Here is a 20,520-nt window from a genome sequence, read left to right as displayed (position 1 = left end):
TAAAAAAAAGAGATTTAAGTATAATTGATTTTCTAAAATCATCCTCACGTACCTTAAAAATTTAAGGTGATTTTAAAATTTCATAAAATCAAAATTTTAATTTGTTAAACATGTTAAATGAGAAGGGGAGTGATTTTGGCCCCGAATAAAAAATACTAAAAATGTTTTTCTCCATAAATAAAAAGCTTTTGCCATTAACATATTATTTGAGTGCCAAAATTACTTCAACAAACACCATCTACAACGTTCTTTTTTGGCATACTTATTATAATTAAGTTCTAAATATTGCTCTGGTTACTTTCGGCTCTAGTTCATTTTCGTCTTTAAAATTTAAAAACGTTCATTTTGGTATTTATACTTTTAAATTTGATTTATTTTAATCATTCATGTAATCTCGAAACATTTGTTTTGGTCTCTTTGCTTTTTAGTATGGCACTTCACTCTCTAAATTTTTTGAAATGTAGTCATAAATTTATTTTATAAATATTTCTCTTGGGTATAAAATTTATGTTATAAGTTTTACTAATAAAGATGAAAATCATATAAAATACATGAACTAAAATAAAAAAAAGAAATACTATTTAAACATAGGTTATAATTTTTTTTGGTGAGAGTTGGGAATTGAACTCACAATCTCTTGATTCGAGATATATGCCAATTAATGTTGAACTAGGCTCGTTTCGGCTACATATACTATAATTAATTTTTCAGAGTGTTATTTTATTTCTATATTGTTTTTTAATATATATATATTTTAAATAAAATAAAACGAGAAAATGAAAAATTGTAAGCGTAACGGAAAAAGGAGAAAAACCCTCCGTGAGAGACGAGTGCCAGCTGTAAAAGAGGCGACTGCTGCGCCACATTCGTCCGTTGTTCTGTTCGTGGGGCCCACGTGACACGTGGCCACGTCACAAATTCACCTTCATAGGTGTCATCGACTCGGAACTTACAAAACAAACTATGACGTACACGTGTAAGTTTCCTCACCCTTTTTTCCTCTACTGGGCCCCACACAACTTCCTTTATTTTTTCGTTTAATAATAATAATAATAACGATAAAAGACAAATCAGTAACCCTTATTTTAATGAATATTAAATATTAACCTCCATGAGTTTTATTTTTATTCCTTATTTTATTTTAGTTTTTTTAACAATAAATAATCAAACTTCTAACTATAAGTATAACCTATATTAAAATTACTAGTCCAACTATGTTAAAATTATTCTTCTTGAGTTAACAATTTTTAAGTTTTAATTCGAATAATTATCTCTTTAAAATTATAGAAATATTGTGTTCAATTGCAAGGATATAATTCCAAAAACATATCGTTTGAGATATGTGTCAAAATGCCACCTATGCTTAATAATTAAAACATAACAATAATAATTTAATTATAACAATTTCATGAACACAACGACTCCAATTAAATTGTTTTCCTTTTAATAAAAACATCCCGCTTTACATTAAGAGGACAAAAAAGTCCTAAAAAGTAGAGTGTTAAATTTTGTATGAGAGGTTGACATTTTTATCTACATTTCTATAGGTCGATGAATGCGATATCGATATAAGAGTGAATCAATATCATTTGTAAAAAATCGATAAAATATGAAATAAATCTACCGCTCAAGACTTCAACAATGCAACATCGGATGGTTTTTGCAAGTTTGGGCGAGCGAAAATCGAATTTATCCGAGAAATTATGGCAACGTGGCTGACAATTTTATAACAATAGTCTCCTTCGGTGATTTTTTTTGGTTATTAGTTTACCAACGAGAGAGAAGAAAAGGAAAGAGAGAGAGGGGGAGTTACCTTGTTGAACACGGAATCAGAAGGCTATAAATACTCAAAAATTTCTCGTCTTCAAACTCCTTTCTTTTTGCCCTTTTCTCTCTCTGTTTACCCTTTTTCACCATCGCTTTTCGCGATCTCTCTCTCTCTCTAGAAAATATTTCCGCCTCCTGTTTGGCTCTAGATTTCGTCACCTCTATCGTCGCGCTCCACCGGAGGTTTCTCTCTCTCTCTCTCTCTTCAATGTCCGATTCTCCCTCTCTTTTTCTTTCCTTCATTTTCCCTCTTTGTTCTCAGATTTTCCCTGTTTTTGATCCAATTTTTCCAGGTTCTTGATCTCGTATCTTGCCTTCCGAAGAGCGCCGAAAAACCAAAAAAAAAAAAAAAAAGTGGAGGTTACGTTTCGTGTTGGCTCAAATCAGGTACGCCGGCGGCTCGTCTTTCCTTTTCATTTTATTGAATGCATTTCGTTGATATTTTATTGTTGATGAGGAAAATGCTGTCAGAGAACCTTTTTCGCGGTAGTCTTTTCGAGATTTTTCTTCCTTCGAGAAACTTTTTTTTTTCCTCGATGCCAGGGTTTTTCAACATTTTTCTGTAGATTTAACAATTATTTTTAATGATTTCGAGTTTCTGGTTGATTATATATATATATAATGTCTCTGGATTTTCCTAAAATGAATCTGATCGCTTTTCTTATTTCCCAAATTGAGCACATAGGATCCTTGTTGAAAAGTTGGCTTCCCTGAACCAATTGATATGACAGCTCCTTTTTCGCCCCCCGTCGCATTAACGTCTGTGATAATTTACCACAAATTTCTATTTTGTCGGTTGCTGGAAACTGCGAACACCGTCGTGGTTGAAAAATTCACGTGCTTTTGTTGATGTAACTAACTCCCATTAACCTTTTCATTAGAACTCTCGGGATTCAGTTGGTCAATAAATTATATTAACTTTGGTTTCTGCCCATAGCTTGGTTTTCTTTAACATTGATTTACTTTTTACTCTTTGTAGTTTGGTTCTTTCCAAATCTCACGATCACCCATCAAATCATCAATAATATTTTCCAATGACTTTTTGTTTGTATTTATATAAAAGCGTTAATTTCAAATCATAGATCCTTGGGTTATTGTCCACCTTTTTAGCCTTAGAAGCTTAATCCTTACAGAACACAAGGACATCTCTATCCTTACGGATATACAAGTACAAGAATAAATGGTTTCAAAACATCAAGGGCCTAATATAGAGAGAAAAACACCTTTTAAGACTATTTTCGTTGCCAATATAAAAATATTTATATTGGTACCTGTAGTTTATTTTTCCACCCTGCGGTAATCAAAAGGTAAATTTTTTTAGTAATGTCCATATTCCTGGGAGCACAGAGCTCTACCAAAAAGGATTGGGTAATTTCTAGCCTGTGTGGGTCTCGTCTTTAAGCGGTTGGCCCTACCAGATACAGGACTCTGCCTTTTGATACAACTGTCTTTAGACATGACTTTGTGGTCCGTAGGTCTGGCCTAGGAGTCCAGACTTTTTTTGTTTTTGTTTTTTCACACGCATGAATTTCAGATGTAATTATACAAAATAAATAAAAAATAAAAAATCATGAGAAGTTCTCTTTGCTTTTGAAGGATGGACACGATGGAGTGTGTTCTTTCTCCATTGAAAGATGTCTATGGCTTCTTTAATCTGCCTTTATTAAGCTATAAACACCATACCATTTCTTTTATTTCTTCAAATCTGAATTATAACTGTACATCCGATCTATTTGATGATCAAGATAACTTGGTGGGTGCTTGGGATTTTTTTTCTTTCCTTTTTGTGGGCGGTGAGGATTTAAAATACTATTACATCTATAATCATTGAAAGTAGCTTTTGTCTTTTTATAATCATCCACCTCCTTTCTCTCACACACGCAGAGTTTTCATGCTTTTTAATGTTCTTTATTACCATCGAAAACTTGTAGACAGAGTGCCATGACTATGTCCCCTACGCAAATGGATAGATCTTTAGTTGGTTATCAACAACATTATAATATTTTCTCACAATGCAATTGGTCCCTCTTTACACTATTACTCTCACAGAACCTGCTACTTAAATAACTCAGTTTTTGTCATGACTTCTTTGGCATCTTATTTGGTGACGTCAAGCAACAAATTCATCCATGGATTTGATTATGGAGATAAAGACTACTCCATATGCTTACTACACGATCCCCATAGCTAGTCTGCAGCATTTTTCTTTGTCGTCCCAGAATAGTTTTTTAATCTAGCTGTAGTATTGTATTAGAAAATGCAAGATTCGTTGAATAAAAATGTGTAGATAAGACCTGAAGCATTCTTATCAACACTTGAATTTTGCGGAACGTTACTTCCAAAACAGGGAGGTGGGCTGTCGAATGCTTGAATATATTTACTAAGATGTCCACTTCTACTCTGGAAATTTATATCCAATAAACTTGTAGATTCTCATGTTTAACATCGAACCTTCCTAGTTTCTAAATCTTCAATCCCTCCTTTCTTTGTGTTATATTTTCTAGTTTTCTCTAATAGCTAGTTGAAGCTTGTAGAAAAATGCATGTTTTAAAAGGCAGATAGGTTTTTTAAATCAAAATTTTTTTGGTATTTTAAAATGTAATTTTTGTATGTATAAATAAATAAATCATTCATTATTTCGTGCAAGTAGCCTTCATTAATTAGCTACTTGATGTAGCATGTAGGCAAGGTGTCATGTTTTAGTATGATATCTGAAAGCCTGGAGACCTTTTAGTTCCGAATTTATTTGGTATTTTACATGTATTTTTTTTCTTTCAAATGGATGGATAAATCATTATCATCTTGTGCGAATAACCATCAATTTTAAATCACATTAGAACCCTTTTATTGGTCTCTCTTAACCTTCCTTCAGACACTTGTAATCTAAAATATAATCCAATTTAATGTCTTTTATTCTGGCGCCTTAGTTTATTATCTGGAAGTGTCAGGATAATTATTCATCAATTGGTGGTTGGTTTGAGGAGATGACAACTACTCCCGCTTTATTAGACATACACCTCCCCAGATAACTTGCGTGCTTAAAATTATGTTACAGGCCTGAGAATTATATTATTACTGAAATCAGAATATGCATGTGAGAACTGTTGCATTAAACAAATATGTAAACATTTTAAGACCTGAACTCCTTACATGGCTCTGATATATTATTATTAATTATTATTATGTCCATCTCGGGGAGATGGATCACCAGAATTTGACCACAGATTTGGTTGATTTGGAAAATTTTATTTCAAGAATTAGACACCTTATCCAGTTTATTGTTAAATATTTATTCCTTGAAGTTATTTGTTTATGTGCCGCTGAGGTACATAATATCCAGTACTGTACTGTTAGCTTTTAATTTCATGTTTTTTGTAGTCGGTTTTCTGTTTTCTACTTCTACTGGCGATGATTAATTAGCTGATGTCATTCTAGGGTGGACAATAATTTATTACTTGGGTCGTTTGAGCATTCACTTGTCAAGTTGTTATAGCTACCCAGCTTTATGCATCTTCTCTTTCTATGCAGAACAGGGGAGAATCACTTGTTATTGAAGCATATTTTTCCTTCCTCGAAGGCCGGATAGCTAATAATGTTGGGCAACATCTTATAAATGCTGTGCTGCTTTGACAATGAAAAGGTACCACTGTTTCCAAATTTGTCTTTCCTGTTTGCATCTCGACCTTCTTTCATGTAATAAATAATTTCAATTTATTTTTTAACACATTTCACCAACAGTTTTCAGGAAGACTGCGCTTGATGGACTGCTCACCAAGCAGTAGTGACAAAAAAACACTGAAGCGTTGGTTTTTCATTGATAAAAGGGTTGGGTAAATTATTTAGGACAAAGGCGGGCATAAATTTCGATTTGATTGAAGAGCCTCTCTCTCGTCACACACCACTATATTACAAAATCTTTTTCTTGTATTAACTTGTTACATGGACTTGACATCAAACCACGCTTCTCCCGTTCTCACTGAACCTGCACCAATGAATAAATCTAGGCTAGGAATCCATCCTGCTATTTTGCCTTACTCTCAAATCAGGGGGTTCCTTTCCCCCAAGTAAATATATCACAATTCCAAGGAAAAAGTCAGGAAAATTTGATGATGTCTGGTCCAATGGTTGGTTGGATGCAATGAAATCCTCCTCTCCTCCTCGAAAGAAGCTGATTAAGGATATTGATGTTGAGTTTGCTTCAGATGACGATACTGATGTTGCTTACAGCTCCTGGATGGTACTGTTTGATGTTCAGTGAATCTATACTACATCATTGTCCAATTTTCAATTCAATTTACTCATCTTTCTTACTGCTACTCTGCAGCTTAAGTATCCTTCCGCACTCAACTCTCTTGAGCAAATTACCAGTTATGCTAAAAGTAAGAAGATAGCTGTATTTTTGGACTATGATGGGACCCTTTCTCCCATAGTAGATGATCCAGATTGTGCTGTTATGTCTAATGCTGTACGTCTAGCATTCTAATGGCACTGCCAATTTGTACTTTTCCTACTTGTATTTTTACATATTTTTTGAAAAAAAATAATTTCTTTCAGATGCGTTCTGCTGTAAGGAATGTTGCCAAATATTTTCCAACGGCAATTATTAGTGGAAGAAAGCGAGAAAAGGTAAGTGGAGAATCCGTCCGGAATTCTCTGTTCTCTAGCTTTTCGTCATGAGCTCAATTTCTTAAGGTACTGAAATTCTTTCATTTTTTTAGGTTTCTGACTTGGTAGGACTAACAGAACTCTATTATGCTGGTAGTCATGGAATGGACATCATCGGCCCTGTGAGTCAAACAGTGCTGAATTTCCATCCAAACTGTATTAAATCTACTGACCAAAAGGTGAGTGGTGGAATATAATACGATCCTTGAATTCTTAAACAAGATCGTCACTTGCTAATCATTTGTGACCTCATTAATTTCAATTCCGATCAACTTTTTAATACAGGGTGAGGAGGTTAATCTGTTCCAGCCCGCAAGGGAATTCTTACCCATGATTGATGAGGTGCACATTTTTGTTCTTATTTACCTCTTCAAGGCATTGTGTAGTGTTTCAAACAAATAACGTACAACAAATTTAATTATTTCTTGCAGGTTTTTGGAACCCTCGTCGACAAGACAAAGGGTATTAAAGGTGCAAAAGTTGAGAATCACAAATTTTGTGCCGCTGTACATTACCGCAATGTAGATGAGAAGGTAACATTCCGAGGTCTCTCGCTGTATGCGATTTCTGAGATTGCATACACTTCAAGCTTGGCTTTAATATCTGGGTGCTTATATGCATGTTCTCCTTTTTCTCTTCTTCAGAACTGGCCTACAATAGCACAATGTGTTCATGATGTACTAAAAGACCACCCACGTTTACGATTAACACATGGGCGGAAGGTATAAATAGATGACATCGCATCGCGTGCACGCGTTCACTATTTCGAGTTGTTTTAGTGTCTTCTCTTCTAACTTCTGGTTTGATACTATATAGGTTTTAGAGATCCGTCCAGTGATTGATTGGAACAAGGGAAAAGCAGTTGAATTTCTGCTCGAATCTCTTGGTAATTGTTCATTTTCTGTGCCTCTTTTGCAGATAGATACTAAAAAGTTTTGCTTTCACGCTCACCCTTATCTCGAATCCAAAATTTTGCAGGATTAAACACAAGCGCAGATGTGCTCCCTATCTTTATTGGTGATGACAGTACTGATGAAGATGCTTTCAAGGTAGAATCCTTCTTCCTCCTATTGGCGGATTTCCAACCCGTTTTCAGACTAAATATTTGTACACTCCATTTTGGCTTTTCTTTCCATGAGATGAGCCCAATAATACATTGACCAGATGATGTTTGGCCGTGGCATAATTTTTTACTACACTACCTCTACACATTTACAAAGCCCCAGCCATCTATCTATAAAAGAAGAAAGCCTCGCTGTCTCATAAACACCACACTACACTCGGTTGGTTCTAAACATGTATGGAGCTAACCTCTATCCAGTCCCTTTAGAAAAGAAAAAAGCTCTGCTTTCGTCGAGGCCCTCTCTGATAAGAAAATACATCTCTGATCCTGAAATGATTAAGCTCAAAAAGATTAAACTCGGAAAAGAAGTGAAGGATCAGTTCCTCTCAAATCAATTGATTTGTGGAAAAGAAACGGCGCATGGACCATACTCAAGCTTTAGAGACCAATGTCCCCACCTATTTGACAATTCATTGACGTGCATCTTTTGATGTTATCTTGCAGTTTGGTGCTTTTCAGTTTCTAATCCTTTTTCCAACCATTTTCTTGCAGGTGCTGCGGGAGAGGAACCAAGGCTACGGCATCTTGGTGTCTTCTGTGCCAAAAGAGACCAACGCGTTCTACTCTCTGAGGGATCCATCAGAGGTTTGTCTTTGTGCCTTATCTCTCTATTTCCGTAAATTTTGGATTTAAGGCTTTTTAAATAATAGAATAGAATTGGGTATGGAAAAATGAGGCGCGAAGTAAAAGAATGAATTGGTGTTTGGGTGCAGGTGATGGAATTCCTGAGGGGATTGGTGAGAAGCAGGAAGAAGTAATTGATTAGATAAAAACACAAGGCAGTGGTGTGTGTGTTTTTGTGTACTTTAGAATAGGGAGAAGATGGTTTAAGAAATTTCATGTTTTTTTTTTTTGGGTAATAAATCCAAGTGGAGGGGGCAGGGTTTAAATCACTGCTACTTTTTTGTGGGTTTCTTGGTACTTTACTTACTGTTAGCACAGCACAGAATTGTTCCAAATGTTTTGTTATTTATTTTATTTATTTCAACTCTCTCCCTCCCAACTTTGTAAAACTTTTCCTTCGTTGGGAGTGGAATGGATGTATGAATTACTTGTGCAACTGTTGTTGTTTTTGTTGATAATATTATCAATCTGCTTTATTGTTTTCAAAATCACGAGGTAGTGAAGAAAAGTAGTCGTTTAGTACTCACTCACGGATTTGCGTTTAAAGGGTGTTACTTTTTGACCCGCTCGACGCGGAATGTGTCTTCCATGTCTGTCTCTGTCCCGTATATTTATATGCCCTTGAAATTTACTAGAATTTGTTGGTTTACGATATATTGTTGTGATGTTTACGTACGGTAAATAAATAATAAACAGCTTGTAATGAATTCTATTCTCACGAGTTTTCCGTGTAATTTTGCTCTGATTCTCGGAATTAAACGGGAAACTCCCATCTCCGCTCCGATAATAATCCTATTAGTGCTACAAGAACTCGAAATTAAAGGGTCGTTTTGGATCAAATGCAAAACAGGATGATATGTGCTTGAGAGGCAAGGGGGTTGCAGCCCCAAATGAGGTCTCTTTTTCTATTTTGCTCTTAAAATTTCTGGTAAAAAGGGCATTATTCAACAGGGGATCAAAAGATTCCTCAAGTTTTGTTAAAAAAGCAGACAACTCTTTGAGCTTAATTTTTACTAAGGACTTTTTACCATCTCAGAAGAGAGCTTGGACACCATTTAAGATCTTGATTACATCCGCTTATAGCATAACTTGAACATAGCTCAACATGTTTAAGATTTGCACGTAACTCAATTGGTTAAAACATATATATCTTGATTAAAAGGTCATGTTTGAATCTCCACCTTCACATATTATACTCAAGAAAGAAAAAAAAAAGAACAAAAAAGACCAATATCTTTCCATGTATAGGCAACAAAGTCACGGGTAAGACACAAACAGGTTGCAGCTGAGGAGTCGTTCAGAAACATTCATAGTTCTTGTTTATAGCTTTGTGAAATATAAGCATTTACCTAATTTTTTATTTTTTAAAAAATATTTAAAAAAAAGTAGTTTATTTTCCAATTTTTCGAATACATGAATAAAAGCATTATTTTATCCATTTTGATTTATGAAATGCATAATAGACATAATTTTTTTTAAAATTTATATTAAGGAATCAATTCTTTATTTTTTAATTTAAAGAATAAGAAATGGCTACCTAAACACATTGATATTTCATTTTTCAATAAAAAAGAGAGTAAACAAGAAATAGTTGTCATTTGGAATCAATCAGAAATAATTTCAAATTAAAGGATTTTAAAAGATAGAAATGATTTCAAATTTTTAATTACATTTTAAACTAAAATTGACTTTCAAAAAATTAAATTTTTTTAATTTGAATGTTCACTGAAAATGAAAAGAAAATAAAATAAACATTTTATTGTAATTATGAGCTTATAATTTTGCCATATATAATTATAATAATATCATATTTTAATATCAAATAACATATCAATTATATATAATCAAAGGAAAAAACAAATCCTCTAATCAAATAAAATCAACGCTATAAATTAAAACTTTCAAACTTCATTCTTATTGTCAAAAATTTTTTATTTTGCAAATATCTCCAATTCAAATAAGGGAAAATTAAAGTTAAATTGTTTAAAATAAAAGAATAATAATTACTTTCTAAATAGGACTTATATACAAAAATTTTAAAAAATTTAATGGAAAAAATAATAAAAAAAAAAAACAAAAACAAGCAGCAGTAATTTTGCCTTATGGGTGAGTGTGATGCACTACGTGATATGTTCTGAGTGGTGATAAGTAATTTGGAATAATCGGATAATTTTTAAATTCAAATCTCACCAAATTCTAGCTATTTAAGATAAAAAAATATTTGTAATTAGATAGGATTTTAAATTTTGAATTTTAGGTTTCGACTAAACAAAATAAATGCAAACTCATTTTGATTTGAAATCCTTGTAAATCCAAAAGCGTCGAATAGAGTCAATAAAGGGATGGTTACAGTAAAGTTTACAAGTCATATTCCGATGTCATTGAAAGCGAAAGTTTCACGGGAAGTCTCATTATACCATTGTTTGTGTGATGTAAATAGAAAATTGAGAAAAACAGAGAGAAAGGCAACTGGTTGATAAGAGTAATTAATGTTTCTTTTACAGAATAATTAAGCATTAAAAAGTTAAAAAAAGGAAAAAAGAAAATAGAGATTACTTGATAGAGTAGGCTTCAACACAATTAATAATACAAAATAGCTTAGAAACTTTAGAGATGGGTTGTGAAGAGAGGAATTTTCAAAAGAAGCCTTTGAACTTGAAGATTTCCCTTTCTTCTTGCCCAAAAAAAGACAAAAAAAAAAAAAAAGATTTGATCTTAATTAACAAGGGGAAACTCCCATGTTAGTTGAACCCAAAAACCGATCGTCTTTCAACGTCACATCATCTCCTTCCTACACAAATTCAAAACATTAAATTTAGTATCAACAAAGAAATAATGACATCTCAAGGTGTCGAGTGTAACTCAACTGGTTAAACGCACCTATTAAAAAAACGACATCTCAAGATTCAAACTTCAAATTCAAGACCCATATCTTAAATTGCTTTGGTCCTATATTTTCTAACATTATTTATATTAAACTAAAATACCGTTCATTTAAAAGAAATTAACAAAAAGAAATCCTCTACTAGGGATATTCTAATAAGTAAGGATCATGATTGTGAATTTTATTTGACTAATTAACAAGACAAACTCATTCATAAATACCTATTTATAATCAACAAAATCAAATGGGGAGCTAATAATTACTGAAAACTGAAAAAAAAAAAAAACTCACATATTCTAATATTATGTGTTTAAACCTAAACTAAAAAAAGTAAGACTACATTTGGGGATAACTTTTTTTTTGGTTTTACATTTCTTAAAAGTAAGCTCACAAGAACTATGAACATGTTTTATTAATTAGTTTTTGTTTTTTCCATTTTTTCACAAGGCAAATAAGGCAAATAAGCATGATTTTGAAAAATCAAAAATCAAAATCAAAAATCAAAAAAATTAAATTACCCTCATACTATGTATTGAAAAAACATATCAAACTAATTATATAAGGCTTGTCACATTGTGAGTGCTACTCTCGTAATTGTTAGATCCATCATCGAAACGACAATATAAACTTATCGTTATGTTGAAAAATTATTCAATGTTGCAGTCTCCCTCGTAACCATTGGATCTAGGGTTAAAACATAAGTTTTAATTTTCACTCTATACCTCTAACAACATAACAATTGTTAGCCACGTTGTTGTAACTTGATCCTCAAATAATTTCTCCATTATGTCAAGCATATCAAATAATTTCACATAATTACTATACATTAATTTTTTTAATTAAAGTTCGACTCTTTGTCTAATAGATACTTCAACTTTAAAAATCTTGTAATAAATCTCTAAACTTTCTAATGTTGTGTATTAACGATAGATCCCTAAACCTTAAAAAATGGTCTCATAAATCTCAAAACTTTTAATTTTCTATATATAATAGGTCATTGAACTGATTTCATTTTTGTGTCTAATAAATCGTTCAAATATTAGATTTTTTTTTAAAGCTTATAGACATATTAGACACACAAAATTGAAAGTTCAGAAAATTTTATTATACACTTTTTGAAGTTGAAAGATTTATTAGACATAATATTACATCTATTTATAAACACTATTTGAAGTTAAAAAACTTACATTAAATTCAAAAAATCATGACTTTCTTTGGGAGAATATCAAAGTTGCAGCATCAAATTTGGCTCTCCAAAACCTTTGCCTTATGTAATTACGGCATTTCTACCATATTGTTCAATTAAAATACTTTCATTTAAATTTTTTATTGTTATTTTTTATGTTTCTCACGTAATTCTTAATTCACTCATTATCTTATTAAAAAGAAACGGTGAGAGTTGAGAGAGAGTTTTGACCTGGTGAAGCATGTTTGTCTTCTTGGCAGTGCGGTGAGGAGGAACACCAAAGTTAATATGAGGGAAGTGGGCCCACTTGCACCATAAAATCAAAACAAAACAAACAAACATCAATTCATAAAATTAGAAAACATAGTAGATTCATGATAAAAAGAAAACCCTAATTATATTATAATTTTGACACAGGAAAAGAGGGAAAAATAATACCGTTCAGATACTATTTAAACGTCCTTTTTGATCTCTTTATACTTTCGTAGTTCATTTTAGTTTTTATACTTTGGAAATGTTTGTTTTGGTACCCTGTATGACCATTTTAGTTGTACCTTCCCTCACTAAATTTATTGAAATACAACCATAAATTTGTATCAAAGAACTTCCATTATGCATAAAATTTGCGTTAAAATTTTGCAAATAGAGATCATTAAAATGATCAATTTTTGAAAGTACACAGACCAAATTAACTGATCTTTTGAGAGCATAGAGACCAAAATAAACTTTTGAAATTACATAAATCAAAATGAACCAAAGTCAAAACTATACTAATCAAACTAATATTTAAACCAAAATAAAAAGAAAGAACTAGAGATACATACATTCTTAGCAGCAGCACTGAAAGCTTCTCTGTGGGAGATGTCTGGATTCACAGTCTTGATTCGTTGGATCTCGTCCCTGAACCATACAGACATATAAATATTTATTATATGTTCTTATTCTCTCTCTTAAATTTAGAAACCAGAGAAATAGAGAGAGAAAGAGAAATAAAAAGAGAAGAAAGAAAATGAGTAGCACTCACTTGATGAATCGGTTGTAAGCAGAGGGTACTCTCTGTCTCTTTTCTGGAGCTGTGTAAAAACATTGTTTTTCACTTCAAACAACACACTAATCATAAACCCTAATACTTTTCAAAGGTTTTTTTTCTCCTCTCATTAAAAGTTTAATTTTCTTTCTCCATTTTGGTTCTCGTTTAGTATATGAACTCTCTCGAAGAATAATCATTTTGGTTATTGTTGTTATTTTGTTATCAATTTTCGTCGAGCTCAATTCGACTAGCTTACAGCCAATATGTGTGGTGTTAGCACATGCTCATGTTACCGGGTTAATAGACATATATGGAAGCTCTGTGATCCATCTATGGTTCAGTAATTAACCACATAATAATGACAGTGACCAAGATTGTTAAAAAATTATCTTAGGTCTTTACAGTTAAAAACCCAAAACACCTAACTTATTACTTTTTTTAATACAACATCTAAGGATGGAGATTCGAACTCACGATCTTTAAGTCGTAGATAAGTACCTTAATTAATTTAAGCTATGTTCAGGTACACTTGACCAATAAAAGTCTCTATTCTTAGGTTTAAGATAAAATATATAATTATAAATTGCTGACAAGAACTAAGATAGATTTTTACACACAAACTTTAGGAACTAGAAAAAATTGAATAAATATATAAAGTTAACAAACCAAAGTATCTAAGATTTAAACTCATTCCAAAATTAAATTAAAGTTGCATTAGAACCTTTTAACTTTTACAAGATAATTCAAATAAGTTTTTCAAACCAAACCCTAATTTATTATTATTATTTTTTTATGACTTTTTTTTTTGCTCTCTCTTTTATACTTTGTAAGTTTTGTAGGTGGGCAGCCTAAGAGGAGAAAAAGCAACTAGGGCTGCAGACTCAACCACATAGAACCAAGAGAATAGTTAATGATACATCAACAAAAGGCAAAAGAATTTAAATCAGTACTACATTTTGTTTTTATGTTGTCCCAATACACATGTATTAATTTAATTTTACTCTCAATATATTTAAAGCATCGAAGTAGTTAAATCTTGACTCCGACGATTCATTGCCAACCTTAACATGACAATACAACTGGTTCAAACATATATTTCGATCAAAAGATCGGAAGTTCGAATCTTCATCGTATATTTTGTTGAAGTCTTATATGATTTTGATTAGGAGTCTATAGTTAAAAGTGTCTTAAAAGTAATTAAAATTATTTTTCAATTTAAAGTCTTATATATATATTTTTTTAAAATTATTTAAGTAAGTACTTGGTGCTAAAAACACTACTCTAACAAAATCGTGTCAAAGTTTTAAAGGAGTTTGGTTTAGTTTTTTAAAATTGAGTTCTTTGAAGGAAGTATTTTTTCAAAACCACTTATTTAAGTAACTCGTCCTTTTGAAAGAACTTATACAACCACATATTATGAAATTTTCACCGCTTAAAAGTCATATCAAAGTTTATTTATTAAGATTCAACCAACACGACTGGTTAAGATATTAAATTTCTTTTAAGGCCCCAGCTAATTTGGATTTGTAATACTAAAAGAAAATCCTACCTTTGATAATTTATTGTCATCAAAATTAACATCTTTATCCACAAATAAAAAAGTAGTAGGTATTAGATTAAAAAGATTAGAAGTTATACAATCCTACAAGTTTAAGTTTAGAGTTTAGTAATTAGTAACATGGATACAGAACAATATAGATCTAATTAAGAGTTCAAAACTTATTGTTTAATATTTCCTATTGTCAACTTTATGGATAATACTTTATTAGTGGTTTAAAATATTATTTCTTTTGCTTAACTTAAATCTCTCTCTCTTTTCATAAATCTTTTAGGCCGTCTTTGATAATTATTTTAAGTTTTGTATTTTTAAAAATTATATATGCTTGTTAAGAAAAGACACATTTGAACTCTAAACCAAATTTAAAAAACCAAAACAAAATCTGAATTTTTTTTTTAGTTTTCAAAATTTAGTTTAGATTTTGAAAATATTTTTAAAAAGTAGATGTCAAACAAAGAAATACATAGGTGAAAGTAGTGTTTGCAAGTTTAATTTAAAAGAAAAAAACCAAAATAAATATCAAATAGAGCTTTAATTAACAAAATATCAATGCGCCTCAAAAAAAAAAAAAAAAGATCATATGGTATTGATCTTGTCACTATAAAGCTTAATAACGATAGATTTGAAAGTGAAGTCTCCTACCAAAGTAACTTTACCCAAGGCCAAATTGTTATTTTCTTCTTTCTTTTCACTTTCTCAAATTTATCTTGAAAATTAATGGGATTTTTTTAAAGGCTTGTTCATCATAAGAAATTCCTAATTAATTATATATAGAACATGGAAAGGAAAGAGAAAAGAAAAGAAAATAAATCATTCAAACCAATTTTAGACCAAAAGAAAAAAAGAGCACAAAACTAAATAAAAAATTAGAGTTGATTGAATGAATTTTCTCACGTCTATTTATGGTTGGGGGTTGCCTTGGAATATCGTTAGCTACACGAGTGGCCATTGTCAAATCATTTCCATCTGTTTGGTTCATCACAAGATTTGGATTTGGATTTGGATTTGAGATTTCTTCCTGAAAAGAAAACCACCAAAACTCAGAAAGAAGCTGAAAATTCAGTATTGAGTTCTTCAATCTCATCCTTTTAGGGCTAGCAAAGCCATGTTAACTTTGGAAAAAGATTGTGTAAAAACTTAGAGATTATGTCACTTCTAACCTATGCCTTGGTAACGATTTTGTTTTTCGTTTTCTTTAGGTGAAAATTGAAATCGTTCACTTAGTTTTACTTTACCCAAATTAAAAAAAAAAGAAGAGTTTTTGGGAGTGGATTAGAAGATGGAGAGGAAAAAATTAGTAAACAAGCATAATATTTAAAAACAATGACAACTGAAACATAAAATCGTTATCAAACAATTGGTCAAGTGAAGATTCAAGTACCAGAAAATTGTGAGTGTTGAGAGGGAAGAAAGCAGGCGAGCGAGCAAAAGCCGTGAAATTGATCTGTAGAAGGGAGGAGCGGTGGCATGTTCACCGGTAGCAGGTTGGTGCAGTGACCACATCGGACGGTGACTGTTTTGAACAAACTAGCCGGAGGCACACTCACCTAAATAAATCAAACTCAACCCAATTGAATAAGAAGAAAGAAATAAAGAAAAACCAAACAAGAGACCCTAAGAGCGTCGAGAAAATGACGACGTACCCCCAAAACGGTGTCGCAAATGTTGCAATGCACGTAGCAGAGCTGGTCGAGAGGAGGAGAAGGAAGAGAAGGAGAAAGTTGCGAGAAGGTAGTAGGGAGAGAAGAAGATGACATATTTCAACCAAAATGTTAACCCTTCTTCTTCTTCTTTCTTTTGTTTTTGTGACTGCAATTGGCTGAAATTTCGTTGATTGACTGATTTGATCCGATTGACAACTTAACTAAATAACCCACATCTCAGATCTGTGTTTCTTCTTCTCTCCCTTTCTCTTATCATCAACTTTCATAGAGAGAGAGAAACTATTATGTATTGATGTGGAGGCATCGGATGATGGATGATGTGTATGGATGATGTTGTCGTTGAGGACAACGGGTACTCAATATTCTAAATATCTCCACAATTGTATGGTATTGCCCGTTTTGGATATAATCCTCACGACTTTGTTTTTTGTTTCACGTAGAATGTCTCGTACCAATGGAGATAATTGTCTTCTTTTATATTCCACAGATCACTTCTTTGTCTAATCAATGTGAGATTTTGTTTGTATTGTTCTTACAAATCAAACGATTGTCGGGACTCCCAAGGGGTAGTGACAAATTCAGCTGTAGTTTTCAGTAGTTAAAGAGGTGTTCTGTGGCCTCATGGATTCTTCCAAATGCTATCAAATTTCCTCAATTTCCGAACCCAAATAATATTATAATAATAAGCTCTCTCTTCTCTCTCTCCTTTAAACCTGTTGGTCTATAAGCTCTGTCCTCTCCTTTTTTAAATCCCCGTGAACAATAATGGCATAATCATATGAAACTATCATTTTGTAATTTGGGTAGCCCTAGCCCTAGCCCTAGCCCTAGCTACATAACCAATAAACTCACTCTCATACTTGTGCTTGATCCCTTTTTTTTTTTTTAATTTTAATTTTATTTTTTAAAGGTTAAATAATGGTCTTTTTAGTCTCTTCTTCTCTAAGTCGGGGTCCGATTCAAAGCAACTAGATGATGACGTGACATGTTATAAGATTTAGTGATGATAAATATTTATAAGTTCTATCTTAAAGGCAATTGACAATGAGAGGGAGTAGCCGATGTCTATTATAAATATTTGTTAGGTCTATTATCTTTTCACCGTGGATCCTTAACATGTTCTCTCAAGATTATGGCTCTTTTAGCTCATCAGTCTTGGTCGGGTTCGATGCTCGTTTGAGCATTTGAACTCTAATACTATATCAATGTTCATGAGGTTTTTTTCTCAAAACCAATTGATAATGACAGAGTAGTTCATGCCTATTATAAACCTTTGTTAGGTCCCTTATATTTCCAAAGTGAGATCTTAACACTGATATTGCTTTTGATTTGAATAACAGGATGGATAAATGGTATAAAAGAGTGGGCAGCTGGTGTTTGGGGATTTGATACACATTACTTCAAAAAGAGGGTATGTTATTTGATGTAAATCAACCAACATTTGTCTAGTAGAAAATGATTCCAACTTGGGTGTGCAATATTGCCTAATTGAAGAACCATTTTCTTTGAGAATCCTATCGAGGTTCATGTTGTATTAATTATTTAACTAAGGAAATATCTTTTTTTATGTTTGGTTTTTCTATATTTACTTTTTTTAGTACAACAAAAGTAAAATGGAGGGATTCGAACTCCTGACGTCTTCGTTAGAGATAGGTGTCAATTAAACTAAATTCAGGTTGGCTTTCTCTGTATTACTTTAAAAATGAAAACCAAACATATGTAACACATACTCTATAATTAAAGGGGCCACTATGCATATTTTCATACTTTTATTAATACTTTTGGAAAGTAGTTTGTTTTATACTTTACTTTTATAATGTACAATAAATACCAAAAAAGACTTATAAATAGATATACAACAATGTCCACTGTGTACGTGTAACCAAATTCTTAATACGGGAGGAGAACTCCTCCCTACCCTACTTTTTGTACTCAAAAGAAAAGGTTATTAAATTTCAAAGGTTCTTTTTCAATCTTATTTTGGTTTTTAAATTTTCGTATTTATTCTATTTCGATATTTAAAATTTTTAATATTTTATTTCGATCTGAAAATTTCATTAAAAATTAATTTAGTTTTATTTTTTCATAAATCATTTAATAAAAACTCGAGGGACACATATGTAATTACTCTATAATAACATTTTTTAATGTTTAAATATTACTGTGGTCCATGTACTTTCAGTTTTGATTTATTTTAGTTACTTTCAAAATCAAATTATCTATTTTGATCCCAATATTTTTGACTTTTATCATTTTAGTTCTTGTGTTTTCAAAATGTATAGTGTGGTATTTGCACCATTGAAAAATGACCATTTCAATTGATACTTACAAAATTTTAACAAAAATTTTATACATTATGAAAACTCTTTATTTTTAACTACATTTAAGAAAAAAATGAGTGAAGTGCTGTAGTAAAAATTTAATAGAAATAAATTAGATAAAAATGAAAATAAAAAGATAAAAATTGTCAGTTTAAAAAAATTCAGGGAAAGACCAAAATGAATGTTATACAAAGATTAAATTGAACTAAAGTTAAGTTGAAAAAAAAAGATCGAAATAGACTATTAACGTTTTAAGAGTACAAAAACCAAAATGAACTTAGACGGAATGCATCGTTTTGAAACTTTAAACATATTATTTTACAGAAGTGCTTTTAAAAGTTTAAATAATGGTGTGTTTTTTAGAATGATTTTGACATGACCAAAATCATTTTTGTCATTGTCAAAACCACTCCCTTCTCTTGGATCACGTTTGACAAATTAGAACATTGATTTTAAAAAAGCTTAAAATCATTCTAAGTTAATTTTTAAGATATCACTGATGATTTTGAAAAATCAATTATATTTAAATCTCTTTTTTTCAAACTTACTCATTATTCTGATGGTACTCACAAACATACCCTAAACAATAATGGACAATTGAAGTGACTTGACCACACAGACATGGAAAGGATGCAGATTTTAAAATCCCATAAAAGGCAGCGTAGTAATCAGAGGAAAATGCTCTTCTTTTACCTGCTTTGTCCTCTACCAAATTCCCTTTTCCATTTGGTTTTTTATTTGCCTATTTGGATACAATCTTTTCACCTTCTTCCCCTTCCACTCCCAACTCTCACAAATCTGAATTATGTGTCGACTTGAACTTAGTTCAACTGATTAATAGGTATGTGTAGTTGACTATGTGTTTGAACCTCACCCGCACATGTGATACGTGTCCTATATTTTGTCCTTGAGATTTGGATAACGGGTCGATTTCATATACTTCTAAATTTAAAAAATTGTACAATATAATTTAACTTCCAATATTTTGGAAAATACTCTATCTTAATCTATGATGCTAAGTTTTGGTTGGCTAAATTAATAGAAAAATGACAGTGACATATTTTATGATAAAAATAGTTGACAAGGCAGCTTATAAGGTTACAAAAAATAATTAAAAAAAACACTCTATATGGCCACCGTTTGACTCGACGACATCGTTGTCTAAATTGCCTGTTGATTGCATTGCTGACAACGTATTATATTGTTGGGATTATGGAGCCAAAACAGGAAACTCATATCCTAGGAAGAAAATAATTTTGCAACACTATTACCAATTCCTACTAGGGTAGGATATTGTTGTCTTATAATGATTACAATATCCTTTTCCTATAAGAATTAGGATATTTGGCCTCTTATAAATAGAACCTTTATTTTAAGGTTTCATTTGTACAAAATCCAAATAAAAGAGACTTGAGTGGTTGTGGGCAGTGTTGAAAAGGATTTTGTATCCCGTAGGTTTAGTGAGTGTTTTTCATTCCTGTACTAGTGTGTTATAATACTTAGAAGCTAGAGGGTCTTTGTTGGGACCTCTAGGGGTATTTTTTGGGAGTGTTTTGTATTTTAATCCTTAAACAATTATTAGTGAATTACCCACGAAGACTGGACGTAACCCTTAGTGGTGAACCAGTATAATTTACT

At 31.7% G+C, this 20,520-nt stretch overlaps 2 protein-coding genes across 2 annotated transcripts; one reads left to right on the top strand and one right to left on the bottom strand.

The window, feature by feature from the left end:
- Positions 1-1,857: 1,857 nt before the first annotated feature.
- Positions 1,858-8,675, top strand: TPPF (Haloacid dehalogenase-like hydrolase (HAD) superfamily protein). The gene is made up of 14 exons (XM_022298306.2): positions 1,858-2,010; positions 2,121-2,214; positions 5,356-5,467; positions 5,566-6,064; positions 6,152-6,292; positions 6,382-6,453; positions 6,546-6,671; positions 6,778-6,834; positions 6,924-7,025; positions 7,137-7,214; positions 7,309-7,378; positions 7,471-7,541; positions 8,108-8,200; positions 8,329-8,675. The coding sequence occupies exons 4-14, from the start codon at positions 5,966-5,968 to the stop codon at positions 8,371-8,373; spliced, it is 954 nt and encodes a 317-aa protein (XP_022153998.2). The 5' UTR covers positions 1,858-2,010; positions 2,121-2,214; positions 5,356-5,467; positions 5,566-5,965; the 3' UTR covers positions 8,374-8,675.
- A 2,020-nt stretch (positions 8,676-10,695) lies between these two features.
- On the bottom strand, positions 10,696-16,839 carry LOC111021366 (axial regulator YABBY 3). The gene is given in 8 exon segments (XM_022298307.2): positions 10,696-11,030; positions 12,541-12,615; positions 13,134-13,209; positions 13,334-13,382; positions 15,792-15,915; positions 16,279-16,326; positions 16,328-16,444; positions 16,541-16,839. Coding segments are annotated over 8 exon segments (675 nt in total). The 5' UTR covers positions 16,655-16,839; the 3' UTR covers positions 10,696-10,958.
- Positions 16,840-20,520: the final 3,681 nt, after the last annotated feature.

Source organism: Momordica charantia, assembly GCF_013281855.1.
Source record: "Momordica charantia cultivar OHB3-1 chromosome 10 unlocalized genomic scaffold, Mcharantia_2.0 BLBB01000010.1, whole genome shotgun sequence".
Taxonomy (NCBI): Eukaryota; Viridiplantae; Streptophyta; class Magnoliopsida; order Cucurbitales; family Cucurbitaceae; genus Momordica; species Momordica charantia.
Note: the sequence above shows the minus strand (reverse complement) of the source record. Positions and strands in the feature narration are given on the sequence as shown.